The following is a 14,831-nucleotide window of genomic DNA, read 5'->3' on the forward strand; positions in this document are numbered from 1 at the left end:
CAAAAGAATGATGCCTTCCAAAAGCGACGTGTCCCACAAGCACATGCGCAGTCCTATCAGGATCTGGGGCGTGTGGCCTCCAAGGTTAGTTACTAACGCAGCAGCTATGATTAACTCACGTTTACTGCATACCCCGGGACTGGAAAGGAAAAGGAAAACAAGCTCCCATCACAGATACAGCATGCTTGATTTTAGCTTTATCATATCATGCATCTACAGATTGCCAGGTACATGAGAAGTGCCCGGGACCCGAAGATATCCAGCGGAAAGCGTGGCCGACCTCACTCCAAACTTCCAAAGCCTCCAAGTTAGGACAAGCTATCGCCCCAATGTTTGCGGCGCCACCGCTCGCCCAAAAATCTCCGTTTCTCAGGGCTGTAGCAGTGCAAGCACCTCATTTGAGTTACCTCATATACCACATAGGATAAATGCACATTGAATCCATTTCTCTCACGGTGCAAAATGCTTTGATAAGAACCCCAACCCAACATTACTTTCACCGGGACCTGTGTTGTTGCTTCCTTTTTTGTGAACTGCTCTGCACCTGCATGCGTTTGTTTCAGCTTTTTGAAGTGAGTTCCTCGCATCCTTGCTGAGAAAGGAAGACCTAGTGAACAGACGAGGGCCCACACCTTTTTTCCTCCACACCATTGCACAGCTTATGTGGACGCATGAAGCAACGCTCCAGGCTGGAGCACTGTGAAAGGCCTCATGGCGAGCAGAGCAGAAGCAGAGTGCAGAGCTTGCACAACTCCTGTGCACGGCTGGTGGCGGTAGTAATGGACCATCTCAAAGCTCCACCGCGTCGGCGTGTATCCTGTGATTGCACATGCGGGCGGGCACGCCATAAGTATTCGCAGGGGGTGGTTCCCATGTAGCTGTCCAACGATCTCGTCGAAGGATACAGTTCGCTGGCCAGCGTAATGGGTACAAAATACATAATCCGTAGCTTATCGGCCTTACCCTGTTCACCGCAGCATTTGCTAACTAAACGGCATTCGTCGGAGTTCCATCAAGAACCAGAGTACAGCCAAAGAGGTTAGCGACGAATATAATACAGCAAGCACGAATGATCCGGTTTGACGCAAGATTAATGGTGTTGGGGTTTTTCAGATGAAGCCCGTGATTACAAAGTCAATAATGGGGTCATACATTGTATCCTTTTTTCTTTTCTTTTCTTTTCTTGTCTAATGAAGTAGAGTGCAAACGGAAAGGAACGGTGTTGCATGTCACGTCACGAACGGATGGGTACACGGTACATATGCTACAGTTACACGCGCTACACAGGTGAGACCAAGCGACGCCCCGCCCGCCACTAGCTAGCTTTCGTCGGGTCCCTTTATATAACTCACGAGCCACATGCCAACGGGTCGCCTCGCCTCCGTCCAAGACACTTGTGAGTTGTGAGCCGCGCGCGCGACACGACACAAGTCACAAGTGGAGCGCGTGCGAGGATGAGCCCCAGCGCCGCGGCCAAGATGCGGCTCGGCGGCGGCGGCGGCGGCGGTGGCGGTTTCATGCTCGGGTGCGGCTGCAGGGATGCCAAGGCTGTGGCAGTGGCGGTGTCCGCCACGTCGCCGTGTTCCGCCGCCACGGAGACGTCCACGGCCACCACGGCGACCTGGCGCAGGGCCCGGACGCACCCGTCGGCGTCGGCGTCGGCGTCGACGGGCACGCTGACCGTGCCGTCCGCCTCGTCGTCCTTCCTGTGGGACGATGCCGACGCTGAGGCCGACGGCGAAGAGGTCGACTTCAAGCGGGAGAGCTCTGCGACCACGCCGAGCTTCTCCGGCCTTCTGCGGCAGCTGAACGAGCTCGAGCAGAGCGTCATGACGTGGGGGTGGAAGAGCCCTCGCCGCGGTAATCACTTCTCGCCACCGCCGCCGCCTCCTCCGCCACCGCCGTTACCTTTACGGCCAGTCGTCCTGCACCGAGCTGTGGACGCCGGCGGGAAGCGCAGCAACAAAGAAGGCGATGCCAAGTTCTCTTCGCCACCGCCGTCTTCCCATTGCCCGACGACCCAGCTGCACCGGAAGGTGAAGAGCGTTGACCAACGAAACAGAGAAGATGATGAAGCCCACTTCGCGCCACCGGCACCTCCGCCATTGCCCTTGCCGCCGCAGCAGCTGCGGAACGTGAAGGGCGTGGACAAAGGCGGCAGCAAAGAAGACAGCAAGCACTGTCCGCCACCACCGCAGGCGCCGAAGCACCGGAAAACGAAGAGCTGCGACAACAACGACGGCTTCACCGCCGGAAAGCTCGACGGGAGCTTGGCGGTGGTGAAACAGTCCGAGGACCCACGCGGCGACTTCCGGCGGTCGATGCTGAACATGATCGTGGAGAACCGCATCGTGACCGGCGACGAGCTCCGGGAGCTGCTCCACCGCTTCCTCGAGCTGAACGCGCCGCACCACCACGACGCCATCCTCCGGGCCTTCGCCGAGATCTGGGACGAGGTGTTCGCCGGGCCGGACGAGCCCCGTCACGGTCCCCCGAGGCCGCCGCCCCGGCAGAGAACGCCACCTCGCCGCCGGCACCCTCTATCGGCTTGGCGCCTGTAGTAACCCCACACATGGATACTTACCGCGTAGTATGTACAATGTAGATTACTGTACTAGGTTGCGTCCAAGAAATTCTCGGCCTCATCTGATCACGTATCTACCGGAATTGTTTCTGTCACCAGATTCACCTCTCGTGCATTTAGTACAGTACTACCTAGTGGTCGTACTTGGTACGTGCAACTCTCCCATTTTGTTACCGTCTGTCTCCTGATTTACCAACCTATTATAGTCTCCGCCCATGTTCTCACTCGGAAAAAGAAACTACTAGTAGCCGCCATGGACGCGCGCGACACGGGAGGTTTCACAGTAAAAAACCGGGTGCGATGGTGCAAGTGGATGCAGGGCGCTTTCGGCCGGGGTTGGAATTGGGTGGATGGATACAATACAAATGGAGGGGAGGGCCCCGTGCCGTGCATCGAGTGGGCGCGCTCGCGGTGGACGGTGGTGCGGTGGCGATCGAGCGAGGCGGTGGGCGCAGGTGATGGACGGACGCACGGGAGTGGAAGGGGGGAGACGCGAGCCTACTAATGATGGTCTAGTGCGATGCCAAAAACTGCGGCGACACGCTCCATCAATGCGCAACCTCTCTCTGTGGGGGGGGGGGGGGGGGGGGGGGGGGGTCCTTTCCTCTTTGCTTCCCTTCCTGGAAGGAAAGAAACGTCCGAGCCTCAACGCATCCACCGCAATTCTTCTGTCCAATCCTTTTTGGAAATTCTTCCCATGTCCTCTAATTAAGTTGATCTCCATTGACAAGTAGCCAGGACTATAGTCTACAGTTGCGTTTCTTGATGCAATGCTGTGCAGTTGCCTCGGCCAAAATTGAAGGTACGGGACATCCAGGCTCATCAGGTGCCTGCTGAAGCCAAACGCATTCAAATAAGTTAGCTGCAGCATGCAGTGTTTCATGTATTGCCCTCTGTGCGGCTGTGCCTGCTCTCAATTTCGGGTAAATTGCTAGGTCGACTGTTTTAATGCGTCTCAGAGCAACCATCCATGGCTGCAAAACTGAACTGCAACGGAGTAGAGAGCCTTGTTGTTTTGTCATGTGGAAGTGGTCGGTACGGAAGAAGAAAAATGACAAACTCGCCCAACTGGCCCAAGGCTGGGCCATTTCGTTTTGGGCCGGGAGAGTAGGGGACGCCTAATTTCTCGTACAATCAACATCGTCGTGTTCGTCTCCGTCCCCCTTGGCCCGCCTAGCTACGCGCCACCGCTGATGATACACGTACGAGCTAGTGGCCTAGTACTTCTCTACTACCCTCCAAGTTGCGCTGCTCCGGTGGCCGGTGCAGGTAGGCGAGGACGCTGACCAGTAGGACCAAGCAAAGCAAGCAAGCAACGCGATCAATTCATTCGTTGCTGCCATGATGAGTTCCGTCTCAGTCGTTAGTCGTCATTAATGTCATGGGAAAATGCTGGCCGATGGGTCACGCGAAATGCAGTCTGCTGCGCTGCCGCTGCTGCGTGAAAACCTGCCAGATGCCAGTGTGCAACAGCGTGAACTACTGAACTCGGCCCGATGCTGAAATTGTTTACCGCGTAATAAGCCCGAGATTTAGGTAGTCTTAGATCATTGATGCATCAGAATCTACACGCTGATAACTACTACTCTTACATGAGGGGATGGCGGTTTCAAAATCTGTACAATGTGCCGACTGCCTAGGCAAGTACAGGCCGAGAACTTAACATGTTCAACGTCAGACATATTTAGTCCAGTCCAGGAGCAACATTTTCAATCAGCACAGTGATGGCTGAAAGCTTGCTCAAGCTTATCGTTGGCAAGACATGGACAACACTAAATGATGTTGTGACTAAAACAGAGGAAGAAACACCGACGATCGGTTCAAAATTTTACATTTAATAAAGACAGCCTTCAATGAAGGTTCAGCTAGTACAAAATTCTTCGACTGCCAAATCGAATTTGTTCACACCTTGTCTTGCATATAAGCAGAATAAAAGACACCCAAGGCACCAAGCGAAAGAACTAGAAGAAGACCAGAGGGCACCAGTTTCCGGGTATTGTACAGCCTTATACCTGAAAGAGAAGGAATATGTTTTAACTTCCCAACATCACAATTCAACTTCATGCAAATGGAACACAAGAGAGTGAAATGTACCAAAAACACTGGCAAACAGAAAGGTAGATCCAAATCCAACAGCGTCACCTAACGCCTTTGTTTCAGGTGATTGCATCAGATAATAAGCCTGCGGTAAGGATAAAATTACGCATATGTTACAAATAATCTTGACAAAACAATTCAATGTTTAACTGTACAAAGATAAAATTACTAGACAAACAGTCAGTTTCTTAGCATGAGAAATCATTATGCTTCCACTAGAAAAGGAGAAACAATGTACTTATTGATGAGATTCTCTAAGAGATTCAAAAGGGTGCCACTGACTTAAGATCAGCCAAAGGAACTGAATAACAGTACCTGCAAGCATGTATGATGAATATAGACTTTATACCAACCAGGGTTCCTTCGAAGATAACAAAACTAATCAAACCAAAAGGTAATGACGATATATAATATATTGTATACCTTCTTGAATCATCACAAAAATAATTTATTACACCTTCTCAGCTTTTCATAAACGATCTCAGTAATTCATAATTTGAGGACTTTCAAGTCTAAGTTGTGTTTAGCACTATGTTATGACAGGAACAAATTATGAAACTTCGTTAAGAATCTGATTCAACATCCTAGTTGAATTTAGTGGTGCCAAGAAAAGAATGATGAATAGTAGTTATTATGCTAAAAAGATTCCAGATTCACCACCTTAATTCCACAAGCATCACGATCCTGAATTACAATTGGAATTTTGAATTGAAAACGTATTTCCACATGATTCCTGATTAATAGTCACCAGTAATAAGTTCATTCTGAAATTGACAAGCACCAGCATTATCAAAGAGAAAAAAAATGGAAAGATCGAATAAGGACTCCCCATTTTGCAACAAAATTTATAACTTTCTGTTGTTCTATTTATACATAAACCCACAAATACCAGTAGTAATATGCATGAAGATTCACAAGCACTTCCTAAAACTCTGGATACTTGTTTAGTTGTTTTGTTACTCCTGTTGGTCATGTTTCTTGTACCAGTAAGCTGATTCAAAACAACTGGTTGGACTAAGATTTGAAGGTTGTTTCCTGCACCTAGCAAATTGTGTCCCTTTCCATCTTCTGTTCCAACTACAAGTAGTACACCAAAAATTCCAGACATATTTGCTGTAAGTTCTTCCAATGTTCCGAGTTCTAACTTACAAGAATCCTATTCTGTCCCCCCAACAGCCCAATAAAACTCTGCAATTTTGGGGAAACATGTGTGTGGAGTTGTGAATGCATGACTTTAGTTTTCCCTCACCGACCCGAAAGTTATACTTTGTTAAAAAAAATAGCAGTTTGGTCTAAGCATAATTGCTACAGCCGTGTAATCAATTGTATATCAAGAATCATAACAAAAGAAATTCCCTTAAGCATTTGATATCTAACCTGAAAGCTAGGCTGCTCTAAAGTGTAAACAAACACAAAAGGGAAATTCAGAAAAATGTAGGAAATATACGCCGTCCACTCACAATGCCCATAAGCGCGGATCCGGACAGTCCTCCAAAGATGGAGCCTTTACTCCCCGACCTCACATCTACACACCAGAAAGAGACTCATGGTCAGTACGCAGCACATCAGGAAAGGAATCACGACAGCTCCAAATGGCGCACATGCAAAGGCGCCGCCGCCCAGGAGGAGGGCGCCGTAGGCGGCTGATGCGGTGGGCGCGAGCTCGGACACCGCGGAACACCGGAGGAGGGCACAACGCCGGCTGCGGCCGGGACGGGCCACAGCACTGGGACGAGGTGGCGAGGGAAGGGAACGGATGGCGGCGGCAGGGTGGTGGAGGAGGAGGAGGGAGGAGGTGGTGGTGGTCACCGGCGCCGTCATTTTCTCTGGCGACTTCTCCGCCCCGCGACCGAGCGGTTGCTATCGGTGGACTCGGGAGAAATCGTGAAATCGGGAGGAATCGGGGGGGGATGTGTGTGGTTCCGTGGCGTGATCCTATTGCTTTCGGAGTTTCGCATTTTGCGAGTTCTTTTTTTTTTTCCTTTTTCACAACTGCACGTTTAGGTGATGGGTTTTGCTCGGTCGAGGCTGAACATGAACTTTTGACTTAGACCAAACGGATAGGAATAAAACTTTTAAGTATCTCTCATATCACATGTTTATATACTAATTATATATACTAATTATAAATATTAAACATAGACTATTAATAAAATCTATTCATAATCTTTAACTAATTCGTGAGACGAATTTATTAAACCTAATTAATCCATGATTAGCCTATGTGATGCTACAGTAAATATTCTCTAATTATGAATTAATTAGGCTTAAAAAATTTATCTCACAAATTAGCTTTCATTTATGTAATTAGTTTTATAAGTAGTCTATATTTAATACTCTAAATTAGTATCTAAATACAGAGACTAAAGTTAAGTCTCTGGATCCAAACACCACCTTACATTTTGGTTGTTTACATGTTTCTTTTGGTAAACATTTCAAACATACTTCCTCCATCTTTAAAAAAACCAACCTGACCATCTTAGTACAACGAATCTGATCAGGTTATTTTTTTAAGACGGAGGGCGTATATGTCTAATGTTTCGATGTATCTTCCTTAATAATTTAGCTCATACTTCCTCCGTTTCACAATGTAAAACTTTCTAGCATTGTCCATATTTATATAGATGCTAATGAATCTATATATATAATAATGTCTAAATTCATTAGCATCTATATGAATATGAACAATGCTAGAAAGACTTACATTTTGAGACGGAGGGAGTAGCTGTTAAACGCATGCTTATTTTATGACATAAAAAAGTACTAGAATGAAACAATACTTTATTATCCATGATGCAAAATAAACTATAATAAAACCCCCTAGTTCAACTATAATCTAAAATTAAGTTTTAAAATTAAACTTTAGTTCTGACTGATCTAACCAGCAGACGATGAGGTGGTGCTCATACCTTTTCAACAATCAAGAAATGATTTCTATGTAAGATAGTTATTTTGAGTTAGTTACTTATTCCTTACATCCTAAATAAATTGATTTCATATGAGATGTAACATATCCTATGTTCAAGTATTGCAAACTTAGAGGCTGTTTAGATTAATGCCTTTTTTAAGTAAACTTACCAAAAATAATATATATGTTTAATTTGTTGCTAAATTTGATAAATATGTAAGAAATTCTGTCAAAATTTTGACAATACCAAAACTTGATAAGATTTATTTTGGCTACAATCTAAACATACCCTTATTTTGAAATAAAGGGACAGTTTGCACACATGGTCATACAAGCAAAAGGTTGTGAAGTCAAAAGTCAATGTGTTTGCCTACCATCACTATCACTCGTCCGCAGCTTTTAAAGTTAGAAAGTTGACCCTGCAAATAAAACCCTAGCTGACTAAACACCGACAAGATATAATTATTATATTGTTTTTTTGTCATATAATAGTACTATCTCTGTCCCATAAAAAACCAATCTAAAATAAGATAAGATGTTTTTTTTTCTAGAACAATAAATCTGTACATACTTTTATCCAAATTCATTTTCCAAGAAAACATTCCATCATATCGTAGGTTGGTTTTTTTTGGCACGGAAGGATTACTTGGCAATTGGCATTGTTATTGTACAACGAGCCTATCTTCTTCCCATGCATTAAAATTAGCTATAATACATAGGCGATATGTGCTACAGTACCCTACGGTTTCCGCCGGGGGAGGGGGGGGGGCAAGGTTTACAATGCGAGCTCATACACAAGTATACCTCCAATTGTCATATTTGTTATGAGATTCATGCATATGGCACATATTTTTATAAAGGGTCAATTACTTATTTGACCTTGTTTTGGACGCTAACTATTAATTTGACCCTACTTTTTGGAGTTTGCTTATTTGACCATCCTTTTAAAAAATGAAGCTCCCATTTGACCCTGTTTCCACTCATCTGTTAAAGTTTGAATTTTTTTCAAAAAGAAAGAAATGTGATTATTATTCATAATGCCCAAAGTACCCTCGGATCCTATCCATCCGATCCCCATCTCTGTCTCTCTCGGGCTTCAGGCGGCGGCATCGGGCGGTGAGGCAGTGGCAGCGACGGCGGCGCTCCAAGGGAGCGGCGGCGGCGGCGGCGTCTAGAAGCTGACCCCTGCCGGTGCCCGCTCGGGCTTGCGGCAGCGTGAAGCCGACCCCCGCCGGTGCCCGCTCGTGGAGGTAGAGGGCGCCGGCGGCGGCGGGATCCGCGCCGGCGCCCAGCCGTGAAGGGAAGGAGCGGTGGCGGCGGGAAGTGGAGGAAGGGAGCACAAGATTAGAACAAGATTAGATTAGTAGAACAAGTATTGATCCGAAGGTTAAAGCACCCATCGGCTGGAGGTCCGATGTTATGAAATCCACAAGATTAGATTAAACAATGAAACCTTTGTTGCCATCGGCTAAATCCAACTTATATGTATATGCAATCCTTATGAGCCGATGCAACGTCTAGAAAACTCACCGGCTGAAACCCCGATGAAACCCTTATTGGCAATCAATAAGCAGACTAGAGATTATGGTTCTAAGCACGACTTAGTAGATCAAACTTAACTGATGCAGCACTAAGTATGAAAAGAAACACAATATCTAGACAATCAAGCCGTTGACTGATTTTCAGGGTGGTAGATGCCTAGGCTAATCTAATCTAGCAACGCGATTTAGCCGATACCGGCAAAAACCCTAAAGCGAGAGACAGCAAATACAGCTAAATTGATATGTTAAGACTAGATTAACAGAGACATGATAAATAGGTAGGCAAATATATCATCCAAACCAGAGCAATCCAAGAGGTCGAATGTACTGATGCAGCCTTGAACGACGCCGATGTAGATGAGACAATTGCCTGGACTGACGGAACATTGGACTTATCCCTTCGCCGGAGATCGAAGACGATGCAGCCCCGCGTCGGGTGCCAAGTTCCGCCGGAACGTAAAAAAACAAAAGTAGAAGTAAAAAGGATAGCGATGCGCCGAATTGTATTGATCGTAGCGATAGATTACATAGACCCCGGGTGTACATATTTATACCCATGGGTTGATACAAGTCATTGTCGGACAAGAAAGAAACTAACCTAAAGATAAAAGGAAAATATAAAGTCCTTATCGGACACTAAACACACTTTCCTAAAGATAAAAGGAAACTAACAAACTATTCCTAATTAATAGATAAACTGCCATGCCGCATCCTCTTTAAACTCGGTCACTTAGGGATAAGCTTCCTTTAGTAGATTGATTTCCTTAACCGAACATAGCAGGAATCCGACTATTGGCGACTTTATAACTCCTATCGGCTGATTCCGAGATGCTGCAGCCAATAATGATTCTAAGCCGATGACGTCTTTGCTGATTACCAAATTTCACTATTAACACAGCGGCAGCGGCGTGAAGCGGAGGAAGGGAGCGGTGACGGCGGCGGCGGCGTCTGCGGGCGCTCTGAGGGACGGCAACGGCGTGAAGCCAACCCCGCCAGCGCCCGGCCGTGAAGGGAAAGAGCGGCTGCGGCGAGAAGCGGAGGGGAGGGAGCGGCGGTGGCGGATCCCTAGCGGCTGGAGCTTCACGCGCGGTCGGGGGCAGTGGCGGTGGCTACCTCCACCCATATGTCCTTGGGTTCGAGCTTGGCCTTCATCGGTGCCGCGTCGTACGTCTTCGGGCTCGACCTCGCCGTTCATCTGCACGCTCCCTGTCCTGAAGGCGTCTTCTTCTTCATCCGCCAAAAGACAGAGACGCCATGGCCAGCTTGAGGTTCACCGTTTTTTTTTGCTTTTATCTATGTGCTTCGATTGATTGATATTATTGGACACATGTGGTTCAAACTAGATTCAAAGGTGTGGTTGTTTATTTTTAAAAAATCCTGTCAAATTTAAGTCGAATTTGTCAAAATAATTCAAATTTGTTCAATTTATGCGAAATCTGTCATAACTGTGTCAAATTTTGTTTAATTTTTTTTTGTCAAAATTCTGTCAATTTAAGTCAAATTTGACAAAATGATTCAAATTTGTTAAATTTATAACAAATCTGTCAAACTTATCTTCAATGTGAAACTTATTACAAATATGTCAAAGTATTTGAATATATACACGGTATGACATAATAGGGTCAAACAATCAAGATATAATGGGGTCAAATAATCAAGGGCAAAATGGACTATTTACCCCTAAGTTAACACCGTGAACTCAACTAAACGGAATAGGGTAAGAGAGGAGCTTCGTTTTTGAAAGGGAGGGCTAAATAAGCAAACTCCAAAAAGTATGGTCAAATTGGTAGTTAGAGTTCAAAATAGGGTCAAATAAGCAATTGCCCCTTTAATAGAACATAATATTGTATTCCTCTTTTCATATATTATCTGCTGGATTAAATCTAAAAGTCACAAATTATTAATGGGGAGTAACTATACACCATTCAATATTTTTAAAAGCGAACTTTTAAACATAACTATAATATAATTGGGATGCATATAACTTATATGTAACATGTATAATTTTATTCGAAACATGGGCTCAATTAGATGGCTAACACCACAAGATGATATTTCTCAGGCTATGGGTTTGATTCCCACTCTTTCGTTGGTCTTGTGATCCGACGATTATAAATTTAAAAGTCTTGGGAATTTATATTTTTCTGCTCTGCACAATTCTTGAAGTGATCCAACGGTTATAAATTTGGAAGTTGCGAGAGAGAAAAAAAACTGTTGTATATTTACAAGAAATTCTGTTATTAAAAATCTGCAAGGGGAAATTAAAGCACTCAAATTTGTATGAACAAGTCCACATGCAAGATGCACGTTAAAGACCTGCTATACAGATTCAATATATCCGGATCGATTCAATCCTAAGCCTTATTGTAAGTGTAACGTGTTTACACTTTACAGTTTACAAGAGCCGATCGGGGGGCTTAACGCCTTAATCCGATCATTATTCCTTGCCATCTGAATTAACCAAACCATACACAAAAGAATCGAGGACTCCGAATCTCCGATACCCCTGTTACACACGCTACTAAAATTACCTATGTACACCCGACGCGGCGACGCTTGTACAAACTAACGCACGTCTCTATAAAAAAGCCAAGCTACATGTACGGTGCCGTGCACGTGTAGCCTAGTTTCCACAAACGATCACACGTACCTGCATCGGAAAGAACACCATACGGCCCCGTGCCGCCGTGCGACGATGCGATCGAGAAAAAAATGGTTATGAAAATGTAGTCGACGTAGTAAGGTGCAGCATTAGCAGAGCAAGTGCACTGCTGGCTTAATCAGCTGGTGGCGCGAACCATCGGGGACTGCGGCGACAGGAGCGCCAATGGGCTGGAGAGATGGGCTGGGCTGAGGTGGTGGTGGTGCGGCAGGCTGAGGCGGAGCTGCCTATTGGCGGCCCAGCGCTCGGCCTTGACCCTGCGCTGCTGGTGCTGGCGCACGAAGTCGTGGATCCGGCCGAGCGCGACCTCCATGGTCTCGTCGTCCATGTTGGCGTGGCAGACGCGGAACCACCCGGGCTCGCGGCAGTGGAACGACGTGCCGGGCGACACGTTCAGCTTCACCTGGTGTACGATCACCCGCCACAGCTCCAGCTCCGCCTCGGCCGTCTTCTCCCGGAGCATGCGGCGCAGGTCCATCCACGAGAACAGCCCGGCGTTGCCGCGCAGGCAGCCGATCCCGACCTCGCGGAGGCCAGAGGTGAACCGCTCGTGCCGCGCCACCAGCCGACACTTGCTCTCCTGGAGGAAGCGGCCGATGAACTCCTCGTCCGAGAGCATCCTGGCGAGGAAGTACTGCGTCTGCGACGAGACGAGCCCGAAGCTGGACATCCTGCGCGCGGCCGCCACGACGGCGTCGTTGTACGAGTAGATGATGCCGACGCGGAAGCCGGGGAGGCCGAAGTCCTTGGAGAGGCTGTACACGACGTGGATCAGGTCCCTGTTGCACCACGGCACGTCGCGCTCGATGACCTCGGCGATGCTCACGTACTCCGGCGTGGCGAACACCGACCCCGCGTAGATCTCGTCGCAGACGAGGTGGACGCGGTGCTCGGTGGCGAAGGTGGCGAGCATGGCCAGCGTGTCGCGGTCGGTGATGGTGCCGAGCGGGTTGGACGGGTTGGTGATGAGGATCCCCTTGACGGAGATGCCCTGCCTCCGTGCGCCGTCGTACGCCGACACGAGGGCCTCCTTGGTGAGCCTGAAGTCGTTGAAGCTGTGGCACTCGATCGGCAGCAGCTTTATTCCTGACCTCCAGCAACAGTCGCGGTCGAAACTGTCAACGGAAGCACATGTCGTCAGGCCTTAGGCTTAGCTACCTCAGCTATGTTACATTGTAAACATGCATCAGAGTTAAAATTGCATTGACTACGACCGTGTGCGAACATCGTGCATGCGTTTGCTTGCATGACTAGATTTAGTCATTTGACTTCAACGGCATCCATAATTAGGTCGCAGTTTGATTCAATCACGGGAAAATTAATCCATCTTTTCTCTCCAAGCCAATTTTAAAACGTAACTCAAATCTCGGAGAGAATGTTATCTGATTTTCTTAGTTGACACTCGGATATCTTTTCCTCGTTTGACGAACTACTAGATATTCAGAGGAAACAGAAGACTTCTACGAGCGGAAGAGAACAAAATCAGTTTCAGTTGTGATAGTTAAGGTTGACGGGACATACCCTGGGTAGTATGGCGTGGGCACGAGGAAGGCCTCGCCGGGGTTGGCGAGGCAGAAGGCGAGCGTCTCCTGGGCGCCGGTGGCGCCGCCGCTCATGACGACACGGTCGGGGTCAAACGTTGCCTTGCCTCCCCTCACCTGCCCCATAAACTGGGCCATCGCCTGCAACATCACAATCACATTCAGTTGTTAACAATATGACCTCCCGAACGCTAGTTGCTGCGTTGCTTTCACGGTCGCAAGCAGCAGCTTTGTCATCTATCTGGTTCTCAATATTTTTATCGAATTTTCTATGATGTTATATAGCTTGTCTAATATGCTGATGTGATGTCAGCGATTGATTGGCCTTACCTTTCTGAACTCCGGGAGGCCGTGGTAATCCTGGAAATTGGCGATCCTCTTGAACTGCGAGACGCCCTCCGGTGTGCAAATGGATGCCTCGGGGTGGTTCTTGCTCCATTCCTCGATCAGGTCCAGAGAAAGCTGTGACATTTACAGGGCAACAAAGACGGATTAGCACTTTGTCGAGAACGATCCTTAATTCAGAAATGAGTATACACAGGTCTGTGCGCGTACCTGGTTCTCGGCGAGACCCATCTGGATGACACCCCCGCGATTGTGCCGCAGGTCGAACGGGTTCGTGTCGTAGGCCTTCCACCCATCGTAGTACGATGAATTCTCGCCGTGGTCATCGCCTGCGGCTTTCGTCGAGAGAAGGTCGATGCCCTGGCACGCCATTGATTTGGTGTCGGACTCCGAGGATATCCGAAGCCCGGACCCTGGCTGGAACGCGAGCAGCCGAGCAGGTAGCTACTCTACCCGCCTAGCCACGCAAGGATGATCGGACAGACCCCCACAAGAAAAAAAAAAAGGATGATCGGACAGACAACGAGTACGTGCAATATGGCACTTAGCTAGCTCAGCTAGCTCGATGATTGATTGAGCTGGCTTGTTTGGGAGATAATAGAACGAGGTGGCCATCGGTATTTATAAACCATGGTAAAGTTGGAGGTCAGAACAACCAGCTTGAGTTTTTGGCGCATGCATGGCCGAGAGAAGCTTCCATGAAAGGGAGACTGGAGGCTAGGCACGAGCGCGACGTGGTTTGGATTTTTGGACATGGAAGAACGGGGCGACCTCGTGGCCGTGATGTTGGCCGCTTTTAATTTCCGTTTACCAAGTTACCTCGCCGCAGCCGATGGCTATCCTATCCTACTCTCTCCGTCCGTTTCAGGTTTGACTTTCAAAGTCAAATTACTTTAAATTTAACTAATTTTATAGAAAAAAATAGAAATATTTTTAACCTAAGACAAATATATTATAAAAATTTATTTAATTATAGATTTAATAAAATTATGTTGGTGTTGTAAATATTACTGTTTTTTCTACAGAATTAGTCAAACTTAGAATAGTTTGACTTTGACTAAAATCAAAACGTCTTATAACCTGAAACGGAGGGAATACGGTAAAGTTAACCCACTTATTCTAAAACTCAACATACAGATATAATACATCATCA

General features: G+C 47.1%; 3 protein-coding genes across 3 annotated transcripts; 1 reads left to right on the plus strand and 2 right to left on the minus strand.

Annotated features, from left to right (window-relative positions):
* Positions 1 to 1,349: 1,349 nt before the first annotated feature.
* LOC127769929 (uncharacterized) lies at positions 1,350 to 2,825 on the plus strand. The gene has a single exon (XM_052295589.1). It carries the CDS (start codon positions 1,455 to 1,457, stop codon positions 2,559 to 2,561), a length of 1,107 nt encoding a protein of 368 aa, XP_052151549.1. The 5' UTR covers positions 1,350 to 1,454; the 3' UTR covers positions 2,562 to 2,825.
* Positions 2,826 to 4,150: 1,325 nt separating this feature from the next.
* Positions 4,151 to 6,620, minus strand: LOC127769724 (protein FATTY ACID EXPORT 4, chloroplastic). The gene is made up of 4 exons (XM_052295346.1): positions 6,283 to 6,620; positions 6,142 to 6,206; positions 4,679 to 4,766; positions 4,151 to 4,596 (listed from the first exon to the last, which is right to left on the minus strand). Exons 1-4 carry the CDS (start codon positions 6,500 to 6,502, stop codon positions 4,487 to 4,489), a joined length of 483 nt encoding a protein of 160 aa, XP_052151306.1. The 5' UTR covers positions 6,503 to 6,620; the 3' UTR covers positions 4,151 to 4,486.
* A 4,770-nt stretch (positions 6,621 to 11,390) lies between these two features.
* On the minus strand, positions 11,391 to 14,254 carry LOC127771288 (1-aminocyclopropane-1-carboxylate synthase 2). Its single transcript, XM_052297165.1, has 4 exons — positions 13,889 to 14,254; positions 13,664 to 13,795; positions 13,314 to 13,474; positions 11,391 to 12,907 (listed from the first exon to the last, which is right to left on the minus strand). The coding sequence occupies exons 1-4, from the start codon at positions 14,048 to 14,050 to the stop codon at positions 11,911 to 11,913; spliced, it is 1,452 nt and encodes a 483-aa protein (XP_052153125.1). The 5' UTR covers positions 14,051 to 14,254; the 3' UTR covers positions 11,391 to 11,910.
* Between the last annotated feature and the right edge of the window lie 577 nt (positions 14,255 to 14,831).

Source organism: Oryza glaberrima, chromosome 4 (assembly GCF_000147395.1).
Source record: "Oryza glaberrima chromosome 4, OglaRS2, whole genome shotgun sequence".
NCBI classification, from domain to species: Eukaryota; Viridiplantae; Streptophyta; class Magnoliopsida; order Poales; family Poaceae; genus Oryza; species Oryza glaberrima.